This window comes from Monodelphis domestica, chromosome 3 (assembly GCF_027887165.1).
Source record: "Monodelphis domestica isolate mMonDom1 chromosome 3, mMonDom1.pri, whole genome shotgun sequence".
Lineage (NCBI taxonomy): Eukaryota > Metazoa > Chordata > Mammalia > Didelphimorphia > Didelphidae > Monodelphis > Monodelphis domestica.
The window spans coordinates 513588180-513610515 of NC_077229.1; the positions used below are offsets into that span (position 1 = coordinate 513588180).

The following is a 22336-nucleotide window of genomic DNA, read 5'->3' on the forward strand; positions in this document are numbered from 1 at the left end:
GACTAGGCAATGGGAGTCAAGTGACATCAGTGTGTGTGTGTGACAGCTAGGAAGTGTCCGAGTGTGTGTGTGTGCACACGTGTGTGTGCCACAGCTAGGAAGTGTCCAAGAGTGTGTGTGTGTGTCACAGCTAGGAAGTGTCCGAGAGTGTGTTTGTGTGCGTGTGTGTGTCACAGCTAGGAAGTGTCCGTGTGTGTGTGTGTGTGTGTGTGTGTGTGTGTGCGCGCGCCACAGCTAGGAAGTGTCCGAGGCCAGGGCTCCTTCATTCTTTTACAAACTTCTCTAATAACTAAGTATTGGGTTTATTCCTTCATTTTTTCCCCGAGGGTGTTTTCAACTTGAATTCTCTCTTCTGATGTTCGCTATAATTCAGTTACTAGATTAAAGAGGCAGGTAAGGAGGTATCATTAGCCCCTTCTTACAGAAGAAGAAACCGAAGCAGCCATAACCCTGGCCCGAGGCTTCTCCGAGGGTGGGAGGGGATCACTGGCTCTTCCTCCGCGATCCGCGCCCTTCACGTGCAGGGCGGCGTCGGCGGCGTTTCCATGGAAACAGCGGATCTCTTCGTCATCCTCCGCCCCCCTCCCCCTTAGTCTTCGGTCCTCCCAAAGGTTAGCTCGAACTTCGCACCTACTCCGTCCGGCTCGTCTTTCTGGGGTTCGTGGGTCGCTCCTCTAGCGCCACAGACCCAGCCCCGTTCTCCGAGAGGGAAGGCAGTCGGGGTATCTCGACGGGAATCCCGTCCTCCCAACTTCAGGACCGGCCATCGCCCTCCGAAACGAATTCACCCACTCCTTTTTCCTCTCGTCACTAGGATTACGTTCTTTGGGCATCTGGGATCGGAGCAAGTAGAGGCGAGGAGAGAAGGAGCCCGAGTTGATTGGCCTTTCCCCCTTCGTCCCGCCCCCCTCTTCAAGTTCCCAGCCCTCCCCTTGGTCCCGGCGTGCTGGAGGCCCCACCCCTCGCGGGTGTCCAGAGTCCTAGTTTAAGTGCACAGGCGCCCGCGAGGCTCGCGGGAGGGAGGTGTGGTAGGGAGGGAGGGAAGAAGGAGGGGGAGGAGGAGGGGCTGTAGCCGCCTTTCTCCTCCCAGCACCTTAAAGTGGGAGTCCGGGCGCGGGGCCTGGGCAGAGCACTCTAGAGGGTGGGTAGTGCGGAGGCGGTAGTGAGCTCCTGCGAGCGGGCCGGGCTGGCGGCGGGGCTCCGGGCTCTCGAGGCGCCATTGCTTTCGTGCGGAGCGCTGGCCCTGTCTCCAGGAGGAGACGTGACTCGGGGATCGCCCATAGTCCCCGGCCCCGGCCCGAGAAAGCCGGTGTTAGTCCGGCGCTGCTCAACGCGCCGCTTCTGTTCCTTCTGGCAGCTCTGCAGCGCAGCCGCCGCTGGGGCCCGAGACCATGTTCGACAAGACTCGTTTGCCGTTCGTGGCCCTGGACATGGTCTGCTTGTTGCTGGGTATGTATGTACCGGCGCCAGCCCGCCGCCTCCCCTCCGCTGTGCCCCTGTCTCTATTGCTGCATGCAGCTCGGCTAAGCGTGTGTGTGTGTGTGTGTGTGTGTCTGCCTGCCTGCATGTCTTGTCCGCTTGTGTGCACGCCCTCGTGCCTCCGGATGGGCGTGTGTATTGGGAGGTGTTCAGTAGGAACTCTTGGTCTGGAGGTTGGAGAGGCTGCATGCGTCTGAGGATGGGTGCCCGTATGTGTATATTTGTGCAGGCGACCCTGTGCATCGGGATGGGCGTGTACGGATGCGCAGTGGGGGGTGTTAAATCGGGTTGGGCAGTGTGAAACATCGCATGCATTTTAGGGTTGGTGGCGTGTGTACGTGTCTGGTTGTGTATGTTTGTGTGCTCCCGTGTGAGTGTTTATGTCTGTGTTCTGGCAAATGTCAAATATGGGCTCGTGTGTTGGAGTGGAAATGGAGTGCGTGCATTTCAGGGTGTGGGGGTGAATGTGGGCGTGCTTTCGTTTATTAATAGGAACGCGTGTGTAAATTAGTGCATGCAGGCAACCTAGGGACACATGTAGCTGCTTCTGGGCTTCTGCTCTGGCTTCGGCTCTCTCTGCAGTCTGTCCTCTCCTCCCTCTGCACTAATCGATCCCCTCGTTTTACCTTTCCCTCCCCTTTCCTCCTCTGCACTCTTCCTACTCCTCTCGAACAAGGCAGGGTTTTACTGCAGAAATCTGGTCACTGGCTGCTCAGATTTAGTGGACAAAAACAGTGGTCATGTCTGGGAATTCCCGAGGAACAAATGTAGGGAGGGCCTGATTCATCTCACTTGGGGAAACATTTTTCCTCTCCGCATTCTTTCTGAAAACCAAGACTTTTCCCAGCTAGGCTATGCTGCCAGGCTGTAGTTTCCAGGCTCCAAGCCCGGATGGGGGACAGAGGTGGTTTGGGTCCCACGGGCCAGACCTGCTGTCTCCTCTCTTCCATCTCTTCTCGGACAGCTCACAAGGAGCCCTATAAATTCTCTGGTTGGACGTTGTGCCTCCCTGATGGAAGTGTTCTGTTCTCCTGGGAGTTGCCTGCTCTTCCTCTTGGTGGATCCATGAGAGCTAAAATTAGCTGGATAGAGGATACTGGATTGAAACCTTGTCTATGTGAGGACTTGTTAATAAATACAAACTATCCAGAATAAACTGTGTATCTGGAAAAGGCAAACCTGTTTGAGGCTTGTATAGGGAAGGATGGATGCATTATTAAAGCATATACAATTAGTGTTTATGATTGAAGGTTGGAAGGAGAATTAGCTCTTCAATTTGGACTTTTGTAGATTGTGTGGCGTTCCTGTGACTGGATACATTCCCTTAGGATGGCGATACTTAAAACTGAATATTTTGACTGCAAAGCACTGTAGGTAGATGAGAAAGATAATTAAGACTTGGTCCATGACTTCATGGCATTTATAATTATAATATAAGGATTTACTATTTGAGATATCAGATGTGCAAGATGCTAAACTATTCTCAAGAACATAAAATTGTGTGGGAGGTGGCTTTCACTCCATTAGTTTATAAATGTAGGAGGATTAAGCATATTTTGGAAAAATACATTTCATTTTTCCATTTAGAAGTTATACTACTTTATCTTGCTGCATGCTGCTGTTCTTGAAGTTATTGATATATATCACTTAATGTAATTCAGAATATTGCTGAGGAAAGGGCAAATAAATAAACCTAGATCTATTTAGCAAAATGTTCCCTTTACTGTCATTAGGAAACTTATTGCAATTAAGAAGTCAGGTACTGACTGCTCTAGTTAGAATGTGCATGAATAGAATTTACTTTTTATTGTCTAAACCAATGAAAGAGAATAGTGAACTGTAATCCTAAAATTATTTGTGTCAACTTATGAATGCATTGTATAATTTAAAAAAAACCTCCTTATCTTCCATTATATAATCAATACTGTGAATTGGTTCCAATGAAGAACACTAAGGGCTAGGCAATTGGGGTTGGGTCTTGCCTGGGTCTTCCAGTTAGGAAGTGTCTGAACTCATATTTGAACCCAGGATCACCTGTCTTTAGGCCTTGCTCTGAATCCATTGGGCTATCTGCCTGCCCTCTATTGCATGATGTTTTGTAATGGCTAATATTAAAATTATGTTGCATTTGCAGAGAACAAACCAATCAATAGCAGCAGGAAACGGAAATCTCAGAATCCTGTTGGGTAGAAGAGGGAAGCTGACTTGGGTGGAGCAATAGAAAATTGTTAATTTCTGAATTGTTTCTAATGGTGAGATAACTTTTCCTCTAGCAAGCGCTATTTGTTCCAATGAGAATCTGCATTCTTTAACTTTGCATATCCCTTATGACAATATGCATGACACCCAAAAATTTTATAGATTTAAATGACTATAATTCTTTTGTCCTAGATTTTACAGGAGGGCTAAGCTTGTTGAAAGGGAAAGGGATCATTCTGTATGACGTTTTTCTGTTAGGTAGGACTTTCTGTCTCTCTGTCTTTCTATCTCTGTCTCTCTCTCTCTGTCTCCCCATTTGTCCCTCCACCCCAATCTTACCTTCCACCTTAGAATCACTACTGCATATTGTTCCAAGGCAGAAGGGGAGTAAAGGCCAGGGTCACACAGCTAGGAAGTACATTTGAGTGCAGATTGCAACCTGGGACCTCCTGTCAATCCACTGAGCCTCCTAGCTGCCTCTTGGGGAGGTTTTTGACTTTGAAGACCTATGTATAGTGTGGTTCTCTCTAGAATTCTGTGGGATTCAATTTGCTACCCTTTTGGGACTTGATGCATCTTTGGGAGAAAGTGGTAAATTCTGAGATGATCGAGTTGAATTTATTGTTCCATGAAATTATAACTTGTCTTCTTTTCTACTTGTTGGTTGTATGACTATACACAATGCCGTGTAAATATTGCTGAGCCTCTGGGCTCTTAAGGAAACAAGAACAATTGCTTATCTTGAATAAAAGACATATGTTTATACTGTTTAAAACTGTGTACTATTTAGTAATTAATAGCATTTTATCTGTAGGAGCAACAGTGAATCATTCCAAATTCTTTCATCCTTGTACCATCACAGGTAAATGAGCTCCTAAAAATAGTATCTCATATGGAATGGAAAAGTAGTGGAGGAGGAGGAGAAGGATTTTTTAAAAAAAAAAGCATCCTGTTCTAACAGAATAATACCTCTCCTGTATGTTGTAGTTGCCCAGTAGTTCTACTTAGTATTGAATCTGGGGAAAGTCTCTTATGTTTTCTGTGACCTTTCATTAGTGTTAGAATTTTAGAATATGGGAATATTTGATTATCCTGAAAAAGGGTCACATTTTGAATATACTTGGAACTGGAAGGTACCTTAGATGTCATTTTACTGGTCTCTTATCCCCAGCCTAAGGTTAGAGCTTCTGAGGACTTTTCTTGCTTGCTAGTCTTCTGTTATATTCAGATCTCTAATTTCCTTTTTTTTTTCTGTATCTACTGCCACAGCTATTGTTACTGCATGTCTGGTTTCTTTTTTCTTTGTGGCCCACCCTCCAGATCTTAAGAAGGTCTCTTGCAGTGTATTTACAAGGGAAATATAATGTATTACACAGAGAGAGAAATAATATACTAGGTAAGAGAACTAGAAATACAAATAAAATTTGTATTTTCTAATTCCTGATTAGGCAGTATTTAAAGTTTTTCAGCTTTCTATCTAGCTATAATGCCTAGCTTTATCTGTCTTCATTCTATTTCTTATCAGGAGCAGTCCTTTGTGGCATCTTCACTTAAAGTTAATCAGCTGCCCATTTTCAATTTCTTTATTTTCCGTTTCAATAATCATTTTCTGACATTTTGCAATCTGTGTTCTTTCCCTCCCTTCCACCCCTCCTTCCTCCCCAGGATGGCGGGTACTATGATATATGTTATAACATTTGTTACCATACAATACATATTTCCATATTTATCATGTTATGAAAGATGCCTATCACTTACCCTGAGAGAACAGTTCATGGAAGAAATAAAGGGAAGAGTAGTACGCCCCAGTCAGCATCCAGCCGCCCCCTTCCTTCTGCGACGGTGCCTGGCTTGTTCCTCTTGAGTCCCGCCGTACAGAATGATCGTCACTGGGCACCGGCTTCTCCTGGGTTTGCTCCCTTCACTTTGCATCACTCCATAGAAATCTCTCCCGTGTTTTGGTAATCGTGGCCATTTCTTATGGCACCGTGGTAGTATGTTACGAGCACAACTTGTTCAGCTGTTCCCCAGTTTTGGATGCCTCTTCCGTTTCCAGTTCTCTGCCACAACAACAAGAGCTGCTCCGAATACGTTTGTACACGTTGGTCTTTTTCGCCTCTCCGTTATTTCTGAAATCTGTCTTCTCCTCCAACCTTCCGAGGCGCCTCTCCCACGTCTGTGGAAAAGAAGAGGACGGGAAGAGGACAAACCGTTTCTCCTGCCCCTCACAAATAAGAACATTTCAGGGCCAAACACAGGTCATCTCTAGAGTGTGTAAAGTGCTCTATTTGCTTGTGCCAAGAAGAAAGGAGAGCAGTGAGAAAGGGAAGAGGAAAAGGCGTGAGAGAATGAGAGGGATGCGCAGAAAGGACCAGGGATAGAAGTAGACAGATTCGGCCTTGGGCCTTGGAGCCGGGATGACTTGGATTCCAAACCTGCCTCGACACACAGGCCGTCATTGCACTAACTCTAGGTTACGGCATTGCCTCTATCTCAGCCCATCAGCATTTATTAAACACTTACTGTGCTGGGCACGGTGGAGCTCCCCTCCTGCCATCACGTGACAGTAAATGGAAGGAGCACTTGGAAGGCGCCTTGCAGGGAGCCGGGGCAGTGCCTGGAGGTCAGCCCGAGCCTGGCGTCACATCCGCCCAGGTCCACCTGCTAGTGTGTGCTGCGGGCTGCTCAGAGCTCCTGAGGGAGCCTTCCTGCATTGGGGGCGCGAGCAGCATGAGCGAATAGCAGAGAAGCAGCGCCGCCGGGAGTCGGTCCATCTGGTGGTCCTCGGGCCAAGCTTTGCCTTGGGGTTGTAGTGTGATTTTTTGGCCAAGGGAACTCCTGCTGAGGGAGCTCCACCAGGACCTTCAGGCGGCTCTTCTGCAGCTCTCGCGGCTTCTTCACGTCCCTGAGACAGCTGGGGACGGGCCCAGGGTCATACAGCTAGTCTGTGTCTGTCAACATTATCACCGCCGCGGGCCAGACAGACCTTGTGCCCAGCCGCAACACAATCCCAGCCGTCCGGGAGCTCCCAGACTAGCAGGGGAGACCACATGCAAGCAGCCGGCTTGTTCATCGGGGTAAGAGCTGGAATGAAGCAGGAGGCTGAAAGTGGGATTTTAGGGAGACTTGAGGAAAGGCCAGGCACTCCTCATTAGAGAATGATTGCCACCTTAGTATACAATCACCCCACTTAGTCCACAAGGGTAATCTTTTTTGCAATGGCTATTTTCTTTAGAGAATATTTATCTGCCACCTATGCCTATTCATTCTGGGTTAGCCAAAACGTGTTACGCATCTTTTTTTGTCTCCTTTAAAAAATTTTTATTTAATTAGTCCATTTAGAATATTTTTCCTTGGTTATAAGAGTCATGTTCTTTCCCTCTCCTCCCCTCACCCCCTCCCGTAGCCAATGCACAATTCCACTGGGTTTTACATGGGTCATTGATCAAGACCTGTTTCCATATTATTAGTAGTTGCACCAGGGTGATCGTTTAGAGTCTCCATCCCCAGCCGTATCCCCTCGACCCATGTGATCAGGCAGTTGTTTTTCTTCGGTGTTTCTGCTCCCACAGTTCTTCCTTTGGATGTGGATCGTGTTCTTTCTCACAAGTCCTTCAGAATTGTCCATTACGTTGGATTGTACCACAGTGTCTCAGTCTCTGTGTACACAATATTCTCCTGGTTCTGTGAAGCATCTTTTATTGATGGACGTTCTAAATTGGCAAACTAGAAGAATGTTTAGTCTATCTGGAGTGTCCACATTGGGAATTGTCCACTATAAAATAACCCATGTGGCCAAAAAAGCCCTCCAAACAAGCCAACTAAATAGAAAGCCCTCTGATTCACCCCCAATTTACCAGAATAATTATTAATATTTGCAGTAGAGAGATCCTTTAAAGTCAGGATCCCCAATCATCTATCCATTGATCCACGGGATCAGTTATATGTTTTTCTTGTTTCTGCTCCCACCGCCCTTCCTCTGGATGCGGATAGCGCTCCTTCTCCCAAGACCCTCGGGATTGTCCTGTCTCGTTGCAGTGCTGCTGGTAGCAAAGTCAGTCTTTGTGTTCTCCGGGTTCTGCTCCTTGCGCCCTTTTTGCCTCTAATCTGTTTCTGCAGGCCTGTTGGTGGCCCTGCGCTAGTCAACGTTTTTATCAAAATGACTGAAGCTGGTTGAAAGCACGCTTATCAAATTTGTAGATGAGAAAAGACAGGCTAACAGCGAGGTTTAAAATGAAGTGAACAGCTAGGGGATTCAGGGCTAGCGAGCCGATGAGAGAGCTCGGGGATCTTATCTATTTATGCTGAGTGAAGCGTCACAAGGATGTGTGCGGCCACCAACTAAGCTCGTTTGATCTTAGACTGAATCTTGGAGAATCGTGTCTAGAATCTGTATTTGCCCCCGTCAGACCACCTTTTGTTAATTGGAGGTTGCTACTACCCTAACACTCACTGTCCCTCCCTATGGCCAGTCTGTTGCCTTACCTGCCCGTTTTACTTTTATAATATCTTTGGCTCCCTCTTTCATCTGCCCCTCTCCTGGGGTAGGACCTGTTCATGTCACTCCCAGACTGTTGCTAGAGCTTGCTGGTTACTTTGCCATTCTAATTCCTCTTCCACTCGACTGTCAGGCATCTTAAAGTGCACATCTGGCCACGTAACCCCCCCCAATAAATTCCACTGGTTTCCTCGCACCTCTGGGATCAAAACTAAAATTCTCTTTTTGCCACTTGTTCCCTCCTCCAGCCCCACCCCTTCCCCGTCTTCTCATACCTTCTATACCTCCCTCCATACCCCTGATCCAGTGACCCTGGACTCCTTGTTGTCCCTGGAACAAGACATGACATCGCCCCACCATGAACATTTTTTTCCGGCATCTCCTGTACCTGGAATGCTTTCTCTGCTTATCTCTACCTTCTTTCCCCAAGTCCTACCTAAAATTCCCCTTGCACAGGAAACCATTCCTGACCCCTCCATAACTCTTTGTTGATGCATTATCCTCTATGTAATTGTTTGCCTACTTTCTCTGATGAGTCCGAGCTCTTTGAGAACTGGGCCTTTTGGCCTTTCTTTGTATCCTCTGTGCTCAGCACAGTGCCTACAATATAATAGATGGCTTCATAAGTGTTTATTGATGGACCACGGAGGAGGGTCTGGCTTAGGGCTCGTGACCAGCTGGTTAGCCTGAAAAAGAAACTGTGTCGGGGAGGGAGGCGTGATAACTATCTTCAGATGGTTAAAGGGCTGTTATCTGGAAGGACTGGACACGTTCTTTTTGGCTCCGGAGGGCAGAACAGAACAGGACAGAACGGAGGGTGTAAATGAACCGGATGGAGAATTTAGCTCTGTTTAAGAAAGAACTTAAAAAAAAAAAAACCAGAACAGGTTATCTTATGAGTCATTGAGCTTTGCCGTTAGTGGCAATGTTTAGCCAGGGTATTGGTGGCCTTTTGTCAGGGATGTTGCAGAGGGAAAGAAGGGCCATCTATTGGGTGGGAAATTGCCTGAGGTGATGCTTTTTTCACCGGGTAATGGTTTTAGAGTTAGAAGTTAGTTTAAAGATTAGAACTAGGTCCTTTGACCTAATTTGTTCCTTCCAGCTACTGCGTGAGGAGGAAGGGCAGGTATTGTAGAATTTACAAATGAGAAAACTGAGGCTCAGAGAGATTTTCCATGATATCATCTTTCCTACTAACAATAATAGTAGACACTTCAAGGTTTACAGAGCACTTGGCAGACTTTATCTCATATGATCCAGGCGGTATCTGAGGCCTTGAGTTAGGTGAAGTTACTTGCCCAGGCTGACAACAGCTAGTAAATGTTTTGAGGTTTCCTTTGAACTTGGGGCTCTCGTCTCATCTCTGCTTACTCATTCCATTATACCAGGTGACCCATGATTGCATCTTTCCTCCACTAACAGCTAACTAATTTACCACAGATCACTTTGTTAGCTTAGTTCTAGAACTGAATTACTGTGTAAGTAGTATAGTTTGGGTCTTAATGCTATATATATAACCCACTTTTACCTGAAGCAGAGCAGTTTTTTCAACTGTTCCTATAAAAAAAGAAATGAACTTCTCAGCAGTCAAGGTGAATCTCCCCTCCTTCCAACCTGATGAATTAATTCTATACTGGGTGGTGATTTATTTTTCTTCGATTTAATGTGGGCAATCAAGTGAGTAATTGAAACTCTTTCAGGCAGCTGAGCTTTAACTGTGGATTTGTTTTCTTCCTCTGTAAATATCTTTTTGTGTGTGTGTGTGTTAATGAGAGGGAAAGGAGCTCCTTTGAGAGGACCTGTTGTGAGGCAGGTGAACTTTTCCTTTCCTTAAATATGTGCATTTTCATCAACAATCTCTGGAGCCAAAATCTGAGGCTTGAAGAGAGAGTCTCTTTTAAAATTTGGCTCTGACTTTGTTTCATACAGTTGAGCTTTTACTAGGTTCTCCTTGCCAGAATAGACCATGGAAACTTTTCCGAGACCTGTATTTTTTACCCTCTGTGAATTTTAAGAAATATAAACACTCCCAATCTGGAATTAGGTGTCCTGTCACGAATAATAGCTCACATTTATACACTTAAGGATCATTATGAAATCTCTTCCCTTTTTAGTCACCTTTGGCAGTAATTAGGTTTTCACTTTTAGACAGTTTAGGATCTAGTTGTATAACACTTAGATGAGAAGTAGGAGAAGTTTTACATTTATCCTTTTATTAAAGAGAGAAAAGGTGACTGCAGAAGTCAGTAACTCCCAGGTTTTACTTTACCAGAATTATGAACCACTAGTCACAGTGTCTACATGCGGCTTCAACTCTTACTGAAAAGAACTTCCAAAATTGTTGTTGTTGGCTTTCTACTGTAATTTAGGTGGCAGGATTGGACAACTCAAGGGGAAAATTTACAACCAGGTTCAGTACTGCAGCAGCATATGCCATAATTAGACTCTCACTATAGTATTCTATTTGTGTCTCCCTCTCACACTCTACTCTCATCCTCTCAAAAGAGCTTCTAATCTGAAGGATTCTGGAGGTGCTAATTACAAGGACTCTTTATTTTTCTTTTTTATGTTGGACAACTAGGAGTAGAGGCAGGGGTAAGGGCAAGACATGTGGACTTTGACTTGCTTATTTTATAAAGCTCAGTTATTTCAACCATTTGAATGATACTCTGGGATGGGGAAAATATCTAAATTTTGGATTAGGAATGAAAAAACTTACATGTTCTGGTTTTAAGGTAAACATGTTTTAAGGCTTCAAATTTAGCATTGTAACAGCCTTAAATATAAACTATAGCATTCTTCAAATGATGGCAATTTAATTTATATCAGCAATGTCTTTCAGAGTATGTACTTAAAATATTTGTTGCATAGTGGGTTGAAACTCGTCAGTTTAGGTCTGTGGTGGTATCTTTTTCAATATATACAAAAGTAGTTGGACACATTAATGAATTTTAAGAAAATTGGTTACATTGTCACGACATTTCTTTATTTTCCTTAAATTTTATTAGTGAGTTAGTGTTAGAAAAAGGGAATATTAGAGAGAATCATTTTGGGTAAGTTAACACTTTAATGTACACGTATACACTAATAATAATAATAGCTAAAATAAAATTTCTTGATAATAGTTGATAACACATAGTGCTTCAAAGTTTCCAAAGCACTTAGCATCCTTTTTTTTTTCATTTGGTGCTCACTGCAGACCTTTGAGGTATAAGTGCTGCTATCTTTATTTTATAGATGAAGAAATGGGCAAAGAAAGGTTGAGAGATCTGCCTATGGTTGCAGAGAGAGATAAGGGTCAGAGAATGAAATCAGATGTCTTCTATAATATTTAAAGGGATTGTAAAGGTATTGGGGAAAAAGGAAGGTTTTGTAACAGGGAATGGAGGGGTTGAAGGGAGAGAGGGAATATGGATGCTGGTGAGGTAAAAGGAAAAAGATGTGCCCTGCTGAGAGGCTATCTTTGAAAAATGGGGTTCCTGAGAAATGGGCCAACTCTGATTGCCTGAGAGGATGTCTTTTCTATTGATTGCTGTTGAAGATACCCCAGAGCAGGTAAGCACCGACCTCCTGAGGGACAAGCCTTACCTGGACCAAGGTTGCCCAGCAGGGGTCCCATTAGAACTGTTTATGTTTGAATGGCTGTCCTTAGGTTCAGCTCCTTCTATGTCCCCCTGAAATGATAGTCCTTTTATCTGACTGCAGGTTACCTAAATAAGGATGAATTTAATAACAACTTTGGATTGGAGCAGTATCAGGGAAGAGGGAATTGGGATTTCCCTAGATTGGGGTTGAGTCTCAGCTTTTGAGCTGAGGCCAGGCCTTGCAGGCTGGTGGAGGGTTTCTTTTATTCCTGTCTAAGCTAATCTGTGCTAGTTTTTTTTTTTTTTTAAGTTCAAAGTCTTAGCAGTAGACAGCAAGAGGAAGAAAAGGTTCTGACCTTCAGAGCTAGTTTGGCTTGTCTCTTTGGGCTGACGCCCCTAAAGACCGGCCTTACAGTTCAAACTGCTCCCCTTAAATCCTTTTGTTCCATGACACGATCACAGGAATCCAGGTGAAGCACACAGTTGGGAAATATCCAGGAATAGAGGTACTTCTGAAATCCAGAGACAGGGAGAGAGATCCTTCCAGTCCAAGGTCCAGGAAAGAGAGCCCCGAAACCACGGTCAGTCTCCAAGTCCCCTCCCTCTACCAACTGTCATTTCTGTTCATCAATTTCACTCTAACCTTCCAACTGCTGTTTGTTCCACCTGAATGGCAGAAAGTCCAAAACTTGCTTCCATTTTCCTTTCCACATTTCCTAGCTCCAAAATCCAGAACTCTGTCTTTCAGAAAAAGCTTCTCTATTACTGTTCTTGTCTCCAAGGGGCTTAGTTTTTTGATATTAAGATTATTTAGACTAGAAAATAAAAGCAGAGAATCTTTTTTTTTTGTCTGTCACACTATTGTAGCTTGTTGTTAAAGAAAGAAAAAGAGGAGGTATTTTATTAGAGGGCTTTTAAAATTGAATTCCAAGAAAACTTTTAAGTATGACATAATAAAACAGAGATTATGTGCATATGTATAGATGTATATATCATGTAATATAGAATGTATTGTATCCTTTGATAAGATGGCATGTTAAAATTAGGATTTTAGTAGATCTACTTATAGTTGGCCAGGTCACATAAAAAAAATTCTCTACTGTATTTTAATCCCTTGATTATATTGATAGAGCTAGAAAGGGATGTCAGAGGCCATCTAGTCCAACCCCTTCATTTTACAGAAAAGAGAACGGAGGCCCAAGTCTTCACAGGTAAAAGTAAGATTCCAAAGTGAGACTTTTTTTTTAGGTGACTTGGTATTGAGGTGTAGGGAATTCCTGGGGAGGAAACTTGTACCTGGGAGGAAATCAGCACCTGGGGCACTGAGAGTTTTGCTAAGAGTTTATGTGTAGAGGTGGGACTCAATTCAGGGATTCTTGATGCCGACAATAGCTCACTAATACCTACTATACGAGGTCTGCATCAGTTGTAGTAATTTTTAAAAAGTACTTTGGTATCTCTTTTTAAAATTTGTGTATGCTGGTGTAACTATGGGAATCTTATCTTAAAATATTTTTTGTTATTACATTTTGGCTCGTGTCTACAGGTTGAGTCTGGTCCACAAATGTCACAAGAGTTTAATAGAAAGAAGCAAGCAAATTCTTTGGGTCAGATATAGTGAGTTCAAATCGGATCCCAGGTGCTTGCTTTATGACCTTAGGCAAGTCACTTAATCCTTTTTGCCTCATTTCCCTCATCTGTAAGAGCTGGATAAGGAAATGGCAGTATCTTTGCCAAGAAAACCCCAAATGGGGTCATGAAGAGTTGGATAGGACTAATCAACTAGATGACAACAAAGCAAAGTAGGACAGGACTAATAGGCCTTCCAATAAAGTCAGGTCACCGGATATAAACACTAAATGCTCCAGTTGTCTTGACATCAGCAATTCTGACATTGTTTTTTGAAGTTTGGAAAGGGAAATCCTTACCTGTGGGTGATTGGAGGACGACCCTCTGAGTTCTTAGTAGTAAGATGTGCCAGACTGCATTTCACATTTTGGGGTAATGCCTTTTGCTTTTGCCTGGCTTTGTTAAGGACCTTGTTTCTTGACATACTCGTACTTTTATGGAACCTAACCTTTGAGCCTCCCAGAGTGAGCTTGAGGACCTTTGTGCTCCTCCAGGATTTAGGATGATTTCATGTAATGCATGTAGAATCCAGTCATTCTTAGGAAGCTAGTTTTAGAAGATGATACTGTCAGATGTTATATTTAGTCCACAATTGTCCCAGCTTGGAAACAATGTAGAATTCCCAGGCTTTTGGCGAGTGATAACCAGTAAAACAGATGGTTCATTTTCAAACGATTATATCTGGCTTATTTTTTTAGTCTTTTGATTTGGTTAGGCCAAGAGTGTCACATGAAATATTTGACTGCTGGAGGGTTGAACAATCAATAGCTCCGGGAATTGACCGGTGCTGGGGCAGGTTCTTGATTCTATGCTTAAATATTGCAACTTTTTTCCCCTTAACCTTTTCTCAGTGTCAGTTGTTTTTTATGGTTTGATTTCGCAAATGCCAAGGTCTTCGTTCAAGTTCTCAACTAGAATGAACCTTGCTAACTTGGCAGAAGGTATTACCACTGATGCCAGCTTAGAACCTGGGATTGCATAATACTGGTCAGGTTGCAGTATTTGGCCCATTACTGGTGCACATTTTAATAACAATTCTTAGTACTAGTCACTTTGTCTTCTACAATTCCCCCAAATTATTCCCTGCTGAGGGCCGTTTGACAGCCCACACGCACAACAGGTAATTCCTTGTTTATTCAGGTGACACTTGAAGCTTAAGTACAGGGATTGTGTTGATTTCAGTTCAATGGCTCTGCATCCTAGGTGAGGCGACTGATGGAGTGGATCTGCTGAAGTAGGAGCCTTAGAGAGAGAGAGAGAGAGAGGTCGAAGTCATATTAAGGGAGGAGTTCTTTTCTTTTTCTTCTTTTGACTTCCCTTAAAAAGTGCTATTTGCTTTGGGAGAGAGGGCTTTTGCTCAAGAAAATCTGGTGTTGAGGTCTGATTTTGTTTTGGAATAAACCAAATACAAGTGTCAGGAAGGAGATGAGAAATGATCTGGTAACGATCTATATTTTTTCTTTCAGAACTCAAAATTCTCTGCAGGCATCATTTTTGGTTTTTAGACTTGTACAGCAGAACAGATTTAGTCCTGGAAGGGACTTAGGCAGCAAGTTGCTTTCAACTCTCTTAGTTTACAAATGAGGAAACTAGAGCTGAGGTGTCAGTGACTGGAATACCTGGCTTGGAGTCAGGAAGACCCGAGTTCATATTTGACCACAGACACTTACTAGCCATGTGACGACTCTGGGCAAGTCATTTACCTCTGCTTGCCTCAATTTCCTCATCAGTAACAATGAGCTGGATAAGGAAATGGCAAACCATTCTTGCAAAGAAAACCCCAAATGGGGTCACTGAGATTCAAATATGACTAAACAACAAATGGAAACTAAGATCCTTCAAGGGATTAGATCCATGCTCATTGTGTTTGAGAAGGGATTTGAATCAGGCCTTCCTAACTTCAAGTCTGGTGCCTATAGTGCTTAACTTGTAAAGAACACCTCTGGCAGAAACAGGTCTGTCATAACTTGTGCTCAGAAGCTGCTCAGCAAGAGATTATGTGTTGGGGGTCTTGAATATTAATTTAATTGTAACGAACCCCAAAGTTATGTAAACCCTAAAAATGAAAAATTAATGGGAGTTTAGATTGGTAGGAGACTAAATTTGATCCGGTTTGTTTGGGGAGACTTAATTTATTCAGGTAACTCAGTCATGTGGGCAGAAAGGAAACATTTTCCAGATGGTTTGGGTAAAGACATTTTGTGAGCATGCCACTAAACTATCCACTTTGGCCCTGTAGGCAAATATAATCCCCCCTTTCTCATTCCACTTCCTAATGAATCTCTCTGCAATGTTATTGACCTAGAGTAGCCTTGGCCACTGCTAGAAAAGGGTTGGAACTGGAACTAGAAATTGAACCCTGCTTGTCTGGTCTTTTGATCTTTCAGGTCACTTTGGGGAGTGTTTTCATTAATTCTATCCTATCATTGTCAGGAATTAGATCACACAGATCTTCTTTTTGGCTGCTTGGTGGCCATCGTTTCCACAGGCAGTGGGTAAGATATAATAAATTGGAGGAGTTTATGGGCAGAGGAACTAGAAATAAAGAGTAAACAAAGCTGGTGGGGCATTTGTGTCTGGGTAAGAGGGAATGGGGATGGTCACTAAAATGATTTTCTCTTACTGATTTGATTATCTGGGAAAGATTTTCTGTCTGACCCAGTTGAGTAAAGTTTTCTAAATATGATATTGTTGAAACTTGTTAGGCAAGTTATGGATAATAATGAACTTTAGGTTGGGTATGATGCCTAGAGATTCAAGGAGCTGACATTGCAGGCAATCCGATTATTAATTGAGTTGGGTGACTCATGAGTAATTTCCTTTCACATAGTACTGTTACAAGTTAGGTTTCCTCAGCAAATGATGGACATTTTCTGTATAAAAGATGGCTTCCCAGTGCCCACCAAAGTGTAAAATTATGACATTGACATTTGAGCCTTTCTTGCAAATTGGTTTAAACCTCCCAGTTGTCCAGGTTGGATCCATTCCCCTTCATCCATTCTACATTTCAGACAAACTGGAACTATTCCTTGTCCGTATTTGTTTTGGAGTCTTCTGAACTTCCTACCCCCCACTCCCACCCCCAAGTCATTTTTATCTGTTGAAGGTCATCCCCAACTACTAGGTTCAACTCGGATACCACCTTCAGCTGAGAGGTATCTCATAGCACTTGGATCACATTCAGAGTGGAATGAGATGTGAGAGGCCATCGAGTCTAATTTCCTTTGTCTTAAAGATGAAGACAGCAGCAGCAGCAGCGGTTCAGTGACCTGCCTTAGGTCCCATTAGTAGTAAGTAGCAGAGAAGCAGGAGCTCTCTTTCTTCACATTTATTTAACTTTTACAGAGTTGTTCACCTTTCTTGTTTCTCCATTCTTTTTTGTTGGATTTAAAACTTTTTGAGTACCCATGTCTTGTCAGTCTTTATATGTAATCAGCCAAATGAGAGTTGGAGGGAAGCAAGATTGCAAGTAATGGGCACAAACCATGTAGAACTTGGTTGGTGAAAATAGAAGAAGTACTTTGAGATTAATGGAAGCAAAAAGGATATTTCTGGGAAGCTGGATGTGGGCAGTAGCTTCCCAGCAAGAGATCACATGGTTGGGACTTTGATTATTAATTCATTTGGGATAAACACAAGAAACTCAGTAATTCAGATTTTTGGAAGTGAGGAATTTGATATGAGGTTTATATCAGCAAAGAAGTTGAATTTATTTAGGAGAATATAGCAGTAGAAAAGGGGACAGGGATTTTATGGTAATTCCACTTAAACAATCCAAGATAACTATATGTTTTCAAGAATTAAAAAGTGTAGTGACTGAGAGATTTTGATGTATTAACAGTTCTTTTATAAGCAACAGTCAGATTTTGAATTTGGACTGAACAATAAGTTCGAGGTAGTGCTACTTTGACAATTGTTTTGTTTAGGGACAAGAGTGGGGGTGGGGCAGGGCAGGGCAGGGATAGCTGGTATGGGGAAAGCAATAGATTTGGGCCTAGCGATCATCTGGGTTTGTTCAGCTCTTTAGGTCTGTCCCACAGTTGAGTGACATACAAAAAGTATTGTTTAGGCAGCTTTTCAGACCTTTTCTATTATGTAGAAAGACTAAGAACCAGTTCTCTCAAAGAAAAATATGAAAGAAATTGACCAAAGATATGAACAGTTTTAAGAAGAAGAAATCAGATGATCAAAAGCCATATGAATAATGCCCAAGTCACCAGTAATAAAAAAAAAGTAAATTAAGACAATACTGAGATTTCATTTCACACTTGCATAATTGGCAAAGGTGATGACTGTAAGGATAATTTAGAGTCGTGACCTAATCTAAATTTAATTTTTGGTTGCCAGGGGATATCCCAAATAAAAATACCCAAGTCAGTTTGGAAATATATGGTGGTTTAATCAATATATAGGGAAGAAATCAAGGAGAAGAGAGAGGGAGAGGATATAGGATTTCTCTTACCTGGCCTGTGCCAGGGGGAGTTCAAAATCCTTTGCCACAAGGTTTCTGAAGAAGATTAGAGGCTTCTAAGTGGATAGTGTTTGGAAGGTAAAAGAGAAAGAATCAGGCTAAAACTCTGAGAAATCTCAGAGAAGACACCTTACCGAACTAAGTTACTAGGCTTCCTCCAGTATGGTATCAAGGAAAACACACCACTAAAAACTGGACAACAGCAGCTGCCACACCAAGATGCCGACATGCTCAGCCAGCTGCCACCAGCCACCTCTCTGCTGTCAAAGAACCCTGAGAGAGGAAGTGATGTGAAATATATAGATGGTTTTACATCACTTTCCTGCGTCTCACATGTACCAATGATATCTTAGGCTTGACTTAGGATTTAGGACAGCCCAGGGGTCTGTCAGTTGTTTTTGATTTGTCATTTGCTAGCACATGTCTGTCATAGGCCTCCTAAATACTTAATCCTCAAGTATGGGTGTAGACATTCCTGATTTTGTTAGACTAAGTAGGGTGGAACAGTCTAAAGTCACAATTTCCTGATTTTTGTTAGACTAAGTAGAGTGGAGTAATCTACACTTCACAATCCCCCCTGATGATGATTGGGAGACCAGTCCCCAATTGATCACTAAACATAATCATCCTGCACCTTCAAATTTTCTAACTGCAGGTGCATACATAATTTCACCTTCTAAGAGGAAATGACAATAGTTAGATAGAAGAGGGAAATAGAAGAAAGACAGACAGCAAAACCAATGTTTGCTGGGTGCATTGACAAAAACCAATTAGGGGGCAGTCCCCTTTTGGCATAGGAGTATACATTCAAATAAATGTTCAATCAACCACACCCAAAGTTCGTTCCGGATCTTCTTGATGGAGTTCAGGTTTTCTGGCATCTTTCTGCAACAGTTCATTCTCTGGATTTTAGAAGTTAGCAAGATTCTTCCTTGAAGATCTTTTCTTGAACAAAATTTCAAAATCTTGGATTTTTATTAAAATACAGCCCCCCCCCCCCAAGTGGGTGTTAAAAAATCTAGTTCAGCTTAGGATGCAATGTTTAGTTATGGGGGTGTATCAATCATCAAAAGAAGAGAAAAACAAAACAAAACAACAACAAAAAAACCCCAAAATATAAAGAAAAAATGGAAGAAAGTTAAACTTTTGGTAGAAAGAATAAAATTCAAAATCAGAATAAAAATACCAAAATCTCTCTATATAAAATGTTGAGTAAGCAAGAATAAATTCATAATAGGCCCTTGTATTAGTGTTCAATAAATTCCTATCCCACAAGTCTGTAGGACAGAATGCAGGAATATTTCACTTACCCATTTGCAGCCAAGACTACAGGAAGTTGCCATACTATAAGAAGAAAAAGAACTAGAATTTTATTTTGATAGGGAAGTGTCATTCCCTGGTCTTATTTTTTGTCATTCTCAGGGATATGGGGAGCCAGGATGATAATCAAACTTTGGTACTTGTCTGAGTACTTCACAAAGAGTGTAGATACAAGGAATTCCTATGACTTAACATATGTCAAACATCGCAACCTTGAGTCTCACACTAGTTTTTCCTGTGTGTTCTTTTTGGCACCATTCAGGTTAAGTCTGTGCTCTTTGTTTTTATCCCATTTCCTAGAATCAGACACAAACTTTTATCACAGTTTCATAACATTTTATCAATAAATGGCAGGTTCCCACATTTTAAAGCTTTTGAGTATGCATTGATATTATAGCAAGTCTCTCTCTCTCTCTCTCTCTCTCTCTCTCTCTCTATATATATATATATATATATATATATATATATATAAAACTTATATTACTGCAGAAAAAATAATATTAATTGTATGTACCTTTAGTATAAGAAATGAGAAAAAAGGGAAAAAAAATCAAATATTCTAATAAAAAAATAAAAGAAAGCAATAATAAAATAAGGGGGAAAGAAAAAAATCATGAATTCAGTGTGTTCTTGAAAAACAGGATCCACTTGTCAATGGATTATTATCACTAATACATGTTATAGGGTACAGTCAATTAGTCTCAATGGAAGATGCTCTCTTTACATGTGAGCAATGAATCCAAGAGTCCTTTTCTCCAATCTTTATAGATGTTGGAGTAGTCAAAAATCTTTGGGATGGCCCTTCCCAGGAAGGCTGAGTTGCTCTAGTACACTGGAAATTCTTAATATACACCTTGTCTCCTGGGTTCAGGTCATGAAGTGAAAAGTCTAGTGGTCCAGCTTGTACTGCAGCTTAGTATTCATGGAGTTCACGTAATTCTGTATATAGGAAGAAATAGTAGTATCTCCCCCTAATAGTGATATATATATATATATGCAGGGAAGAAAGGTTTAGCCATATAGGTAGATGTCCAAAAAGTTTCTCAAATGGTGAGATGTGTAGGTCTCCTCTAGGCCTGCTTCTAAGATAAAATAGGGCCAGAGGGAGAATGTCAGGCCATTTTAAATATGTCTCAGTGCATAATTTGCCAATCATAGTTTTAAGTTCTCTGTTCATTCCTTCCTTTTGATGTCTGACTCCCCTTTCAATTTGCAGGGGAAGGACTTCTATGCAAACTCAGAGCCACAATAACTTGCTCCCCAGATGGTTCCTTATCATTGGAAGTACCTGAGGAATCTTTAAAATTACTCCCTGTACTTCTCTCAGAGAGTCAGGAGGGGAAAGATCATCCCACCTTTGTAATACCTGCAGATATACCGGAGTCTCTTTGGGCCACATCTTCTTCTGATGTAGGCTTACTTAAGTCGGCTGTTCCTGTGCAGATAAAAACTAAATCTAGCCCACCTCCTCCCATTTCTCAGTATCCCCTCTCAAAAGAGGCAATTGAGGGTATTACCCCAGTAATAAACTCATTAATTGATCAGAGAATAATAATCCCTTGTAAATCTGAATACAATTCTCCCATCCTGCCTGTTAAAAAACCAAAAATAAGGCCGGATGGCAAACACCTCTATAGATTTGTACAGGATATGAGGGCCATGAACAACCATGTTATAAAGAGATACTCTGTAGTTTCCAACATACATAAGATTATTTCTTCTATTCCTAGCACAGCTATATACTTTATAGTACTTTATAGTAATTTATAGCAGTAGACTTGTGCTCAGCCTTTTTTTCCATACCCATACATGAGAACTCCAGACATATCTTTGTTTTCACCTAGAAGGGCTCTCATATACATGTAGTCATCTGCCACAAGGATTCGTGGAAAGCCCAAGTTTATTTGCACAGATTTTGAGCCAAGACACAGATAATATAACATTTAAAAATAGTAAATTAATCAAATATATAGATGATCTACTCTTGGCCCGAACAGATGCAGAAGCATGTCAGGAAGATAGTAAACACCTTCTTTTCGAGCTATACAAAAGAGGGCATAAGATCTCAAAGAATAAAGTTCAGTGGTGTTTCCCTAAAGTAAAATATTTGGGGTTCATCCTGACCGTGGGTGCCCACTCTATTTCTCCCAAACGAATTGAAAATATTCAAAATTTAAGTACTGCTACCACTAAGAAACAGTTGAGAGCAATTTTAGGAGCAAAGGGTTTTGTACACAATGATTTCCTTGCTATGGGGAAATTATTAACCCCTTATAGCACTAACAAGGGATTCAGCCCCTGAACCCCTCCAAACAGAGCCAGAACACCTGTCAGCTCTATCGGATCTAAAACATGCTATCCTGTATGCCCCTGCTCTAGGCATCCCAGATTACAACAAGTCATTTACTTTGTATGTACATGAGCGAAGATGGGTATATTCAGGTGTTTTAACTCAGACTTTGGGGCCTTCTCAGCGCCCAATTGCTTATTATTCTGCCCAATTGCTTATTATTCTGCCCAAATGGACCCAGTAGCATCAGGAGCACCACCATGTCTTAGAGGAATAGCTGCTACAGCCTTACTAGTGACAAAAACTGTTGATCTAGTATTGGGATGCCCATTAACAATTATGTTCCCACATGAGGTAGAAGCATTGTTGCTAAAGCATAGAGCACAGGCACTTTCTGATCAGCAAATTACAAAGTATGAAAATATCCTTGTTAAACAGCAAAAACATTATTACCTTGAAACATTGTTCAACCCTTAACCCTGCTACCTTGCTTCCAGATTTACCAACTTCAGGAGAACTATTACACAGTTGTGAAACTCTAGTGTCCATGGCAGAAAAGCCTCAAGATAATCTCTTGGACACTCCCTTAGACAATCCAGATCTGGTCTTATTTACGGATGGTTCTTCTTTTAATGTGAGATGGCATACGCTACACTGGAGCTGCTGTAGTCACAGAATTTGCCACTGAGTGGTCAGCTTCACTGCCCTTTAATATTAGTGCTCAAGGGGCAGAACTCATAGCTCTGAAACATGCCTGTATAATTGCCAAAGATAAAAAGGCAATTTATATGGATTCTAGATATGCTTTTGGCATTTGTCACTCAGTTGGGATGCTATGGCTCCAGAGAGGATTTTTAACCTCAGCT

The 22336-nt window shown here is 42.1% G+C and overlaps 1 protein-coding gene across 4 annotated transcripts in view; it reads left to right on the top strand.

Annotated features, from left to right (window-relative positions):
• Positions 1-492: 492 nt before the first annotated feature.
• The window catches only part of PLPP1 (phospholipid phosphatase 1), a 119133-nt gene continuing 97289 nt past the window's right edge, over positions 493-22336 (top strand). For 2 of the 4 annotated variants that reach the window (XM_007486320.3, XM_056824912.1), the window contains exons 1-2: positions 493-611; positions 1358-1449. In XM_007486320.3, the coding sequence (XP_007486382.1) occupies positions 1392-1449 (58 nt within the window). In that variant the 5' untranslated portion in view covers positions 493-611; positions 1358-1391. Of the gene's footprint in view, positions 855-1357; positions 1450-22336 lie in introns of all 4 variants that reach the window. The other 2 variants (XM_007486316.3, XM_007486315.3) reach the window with 2 other exon arrangements.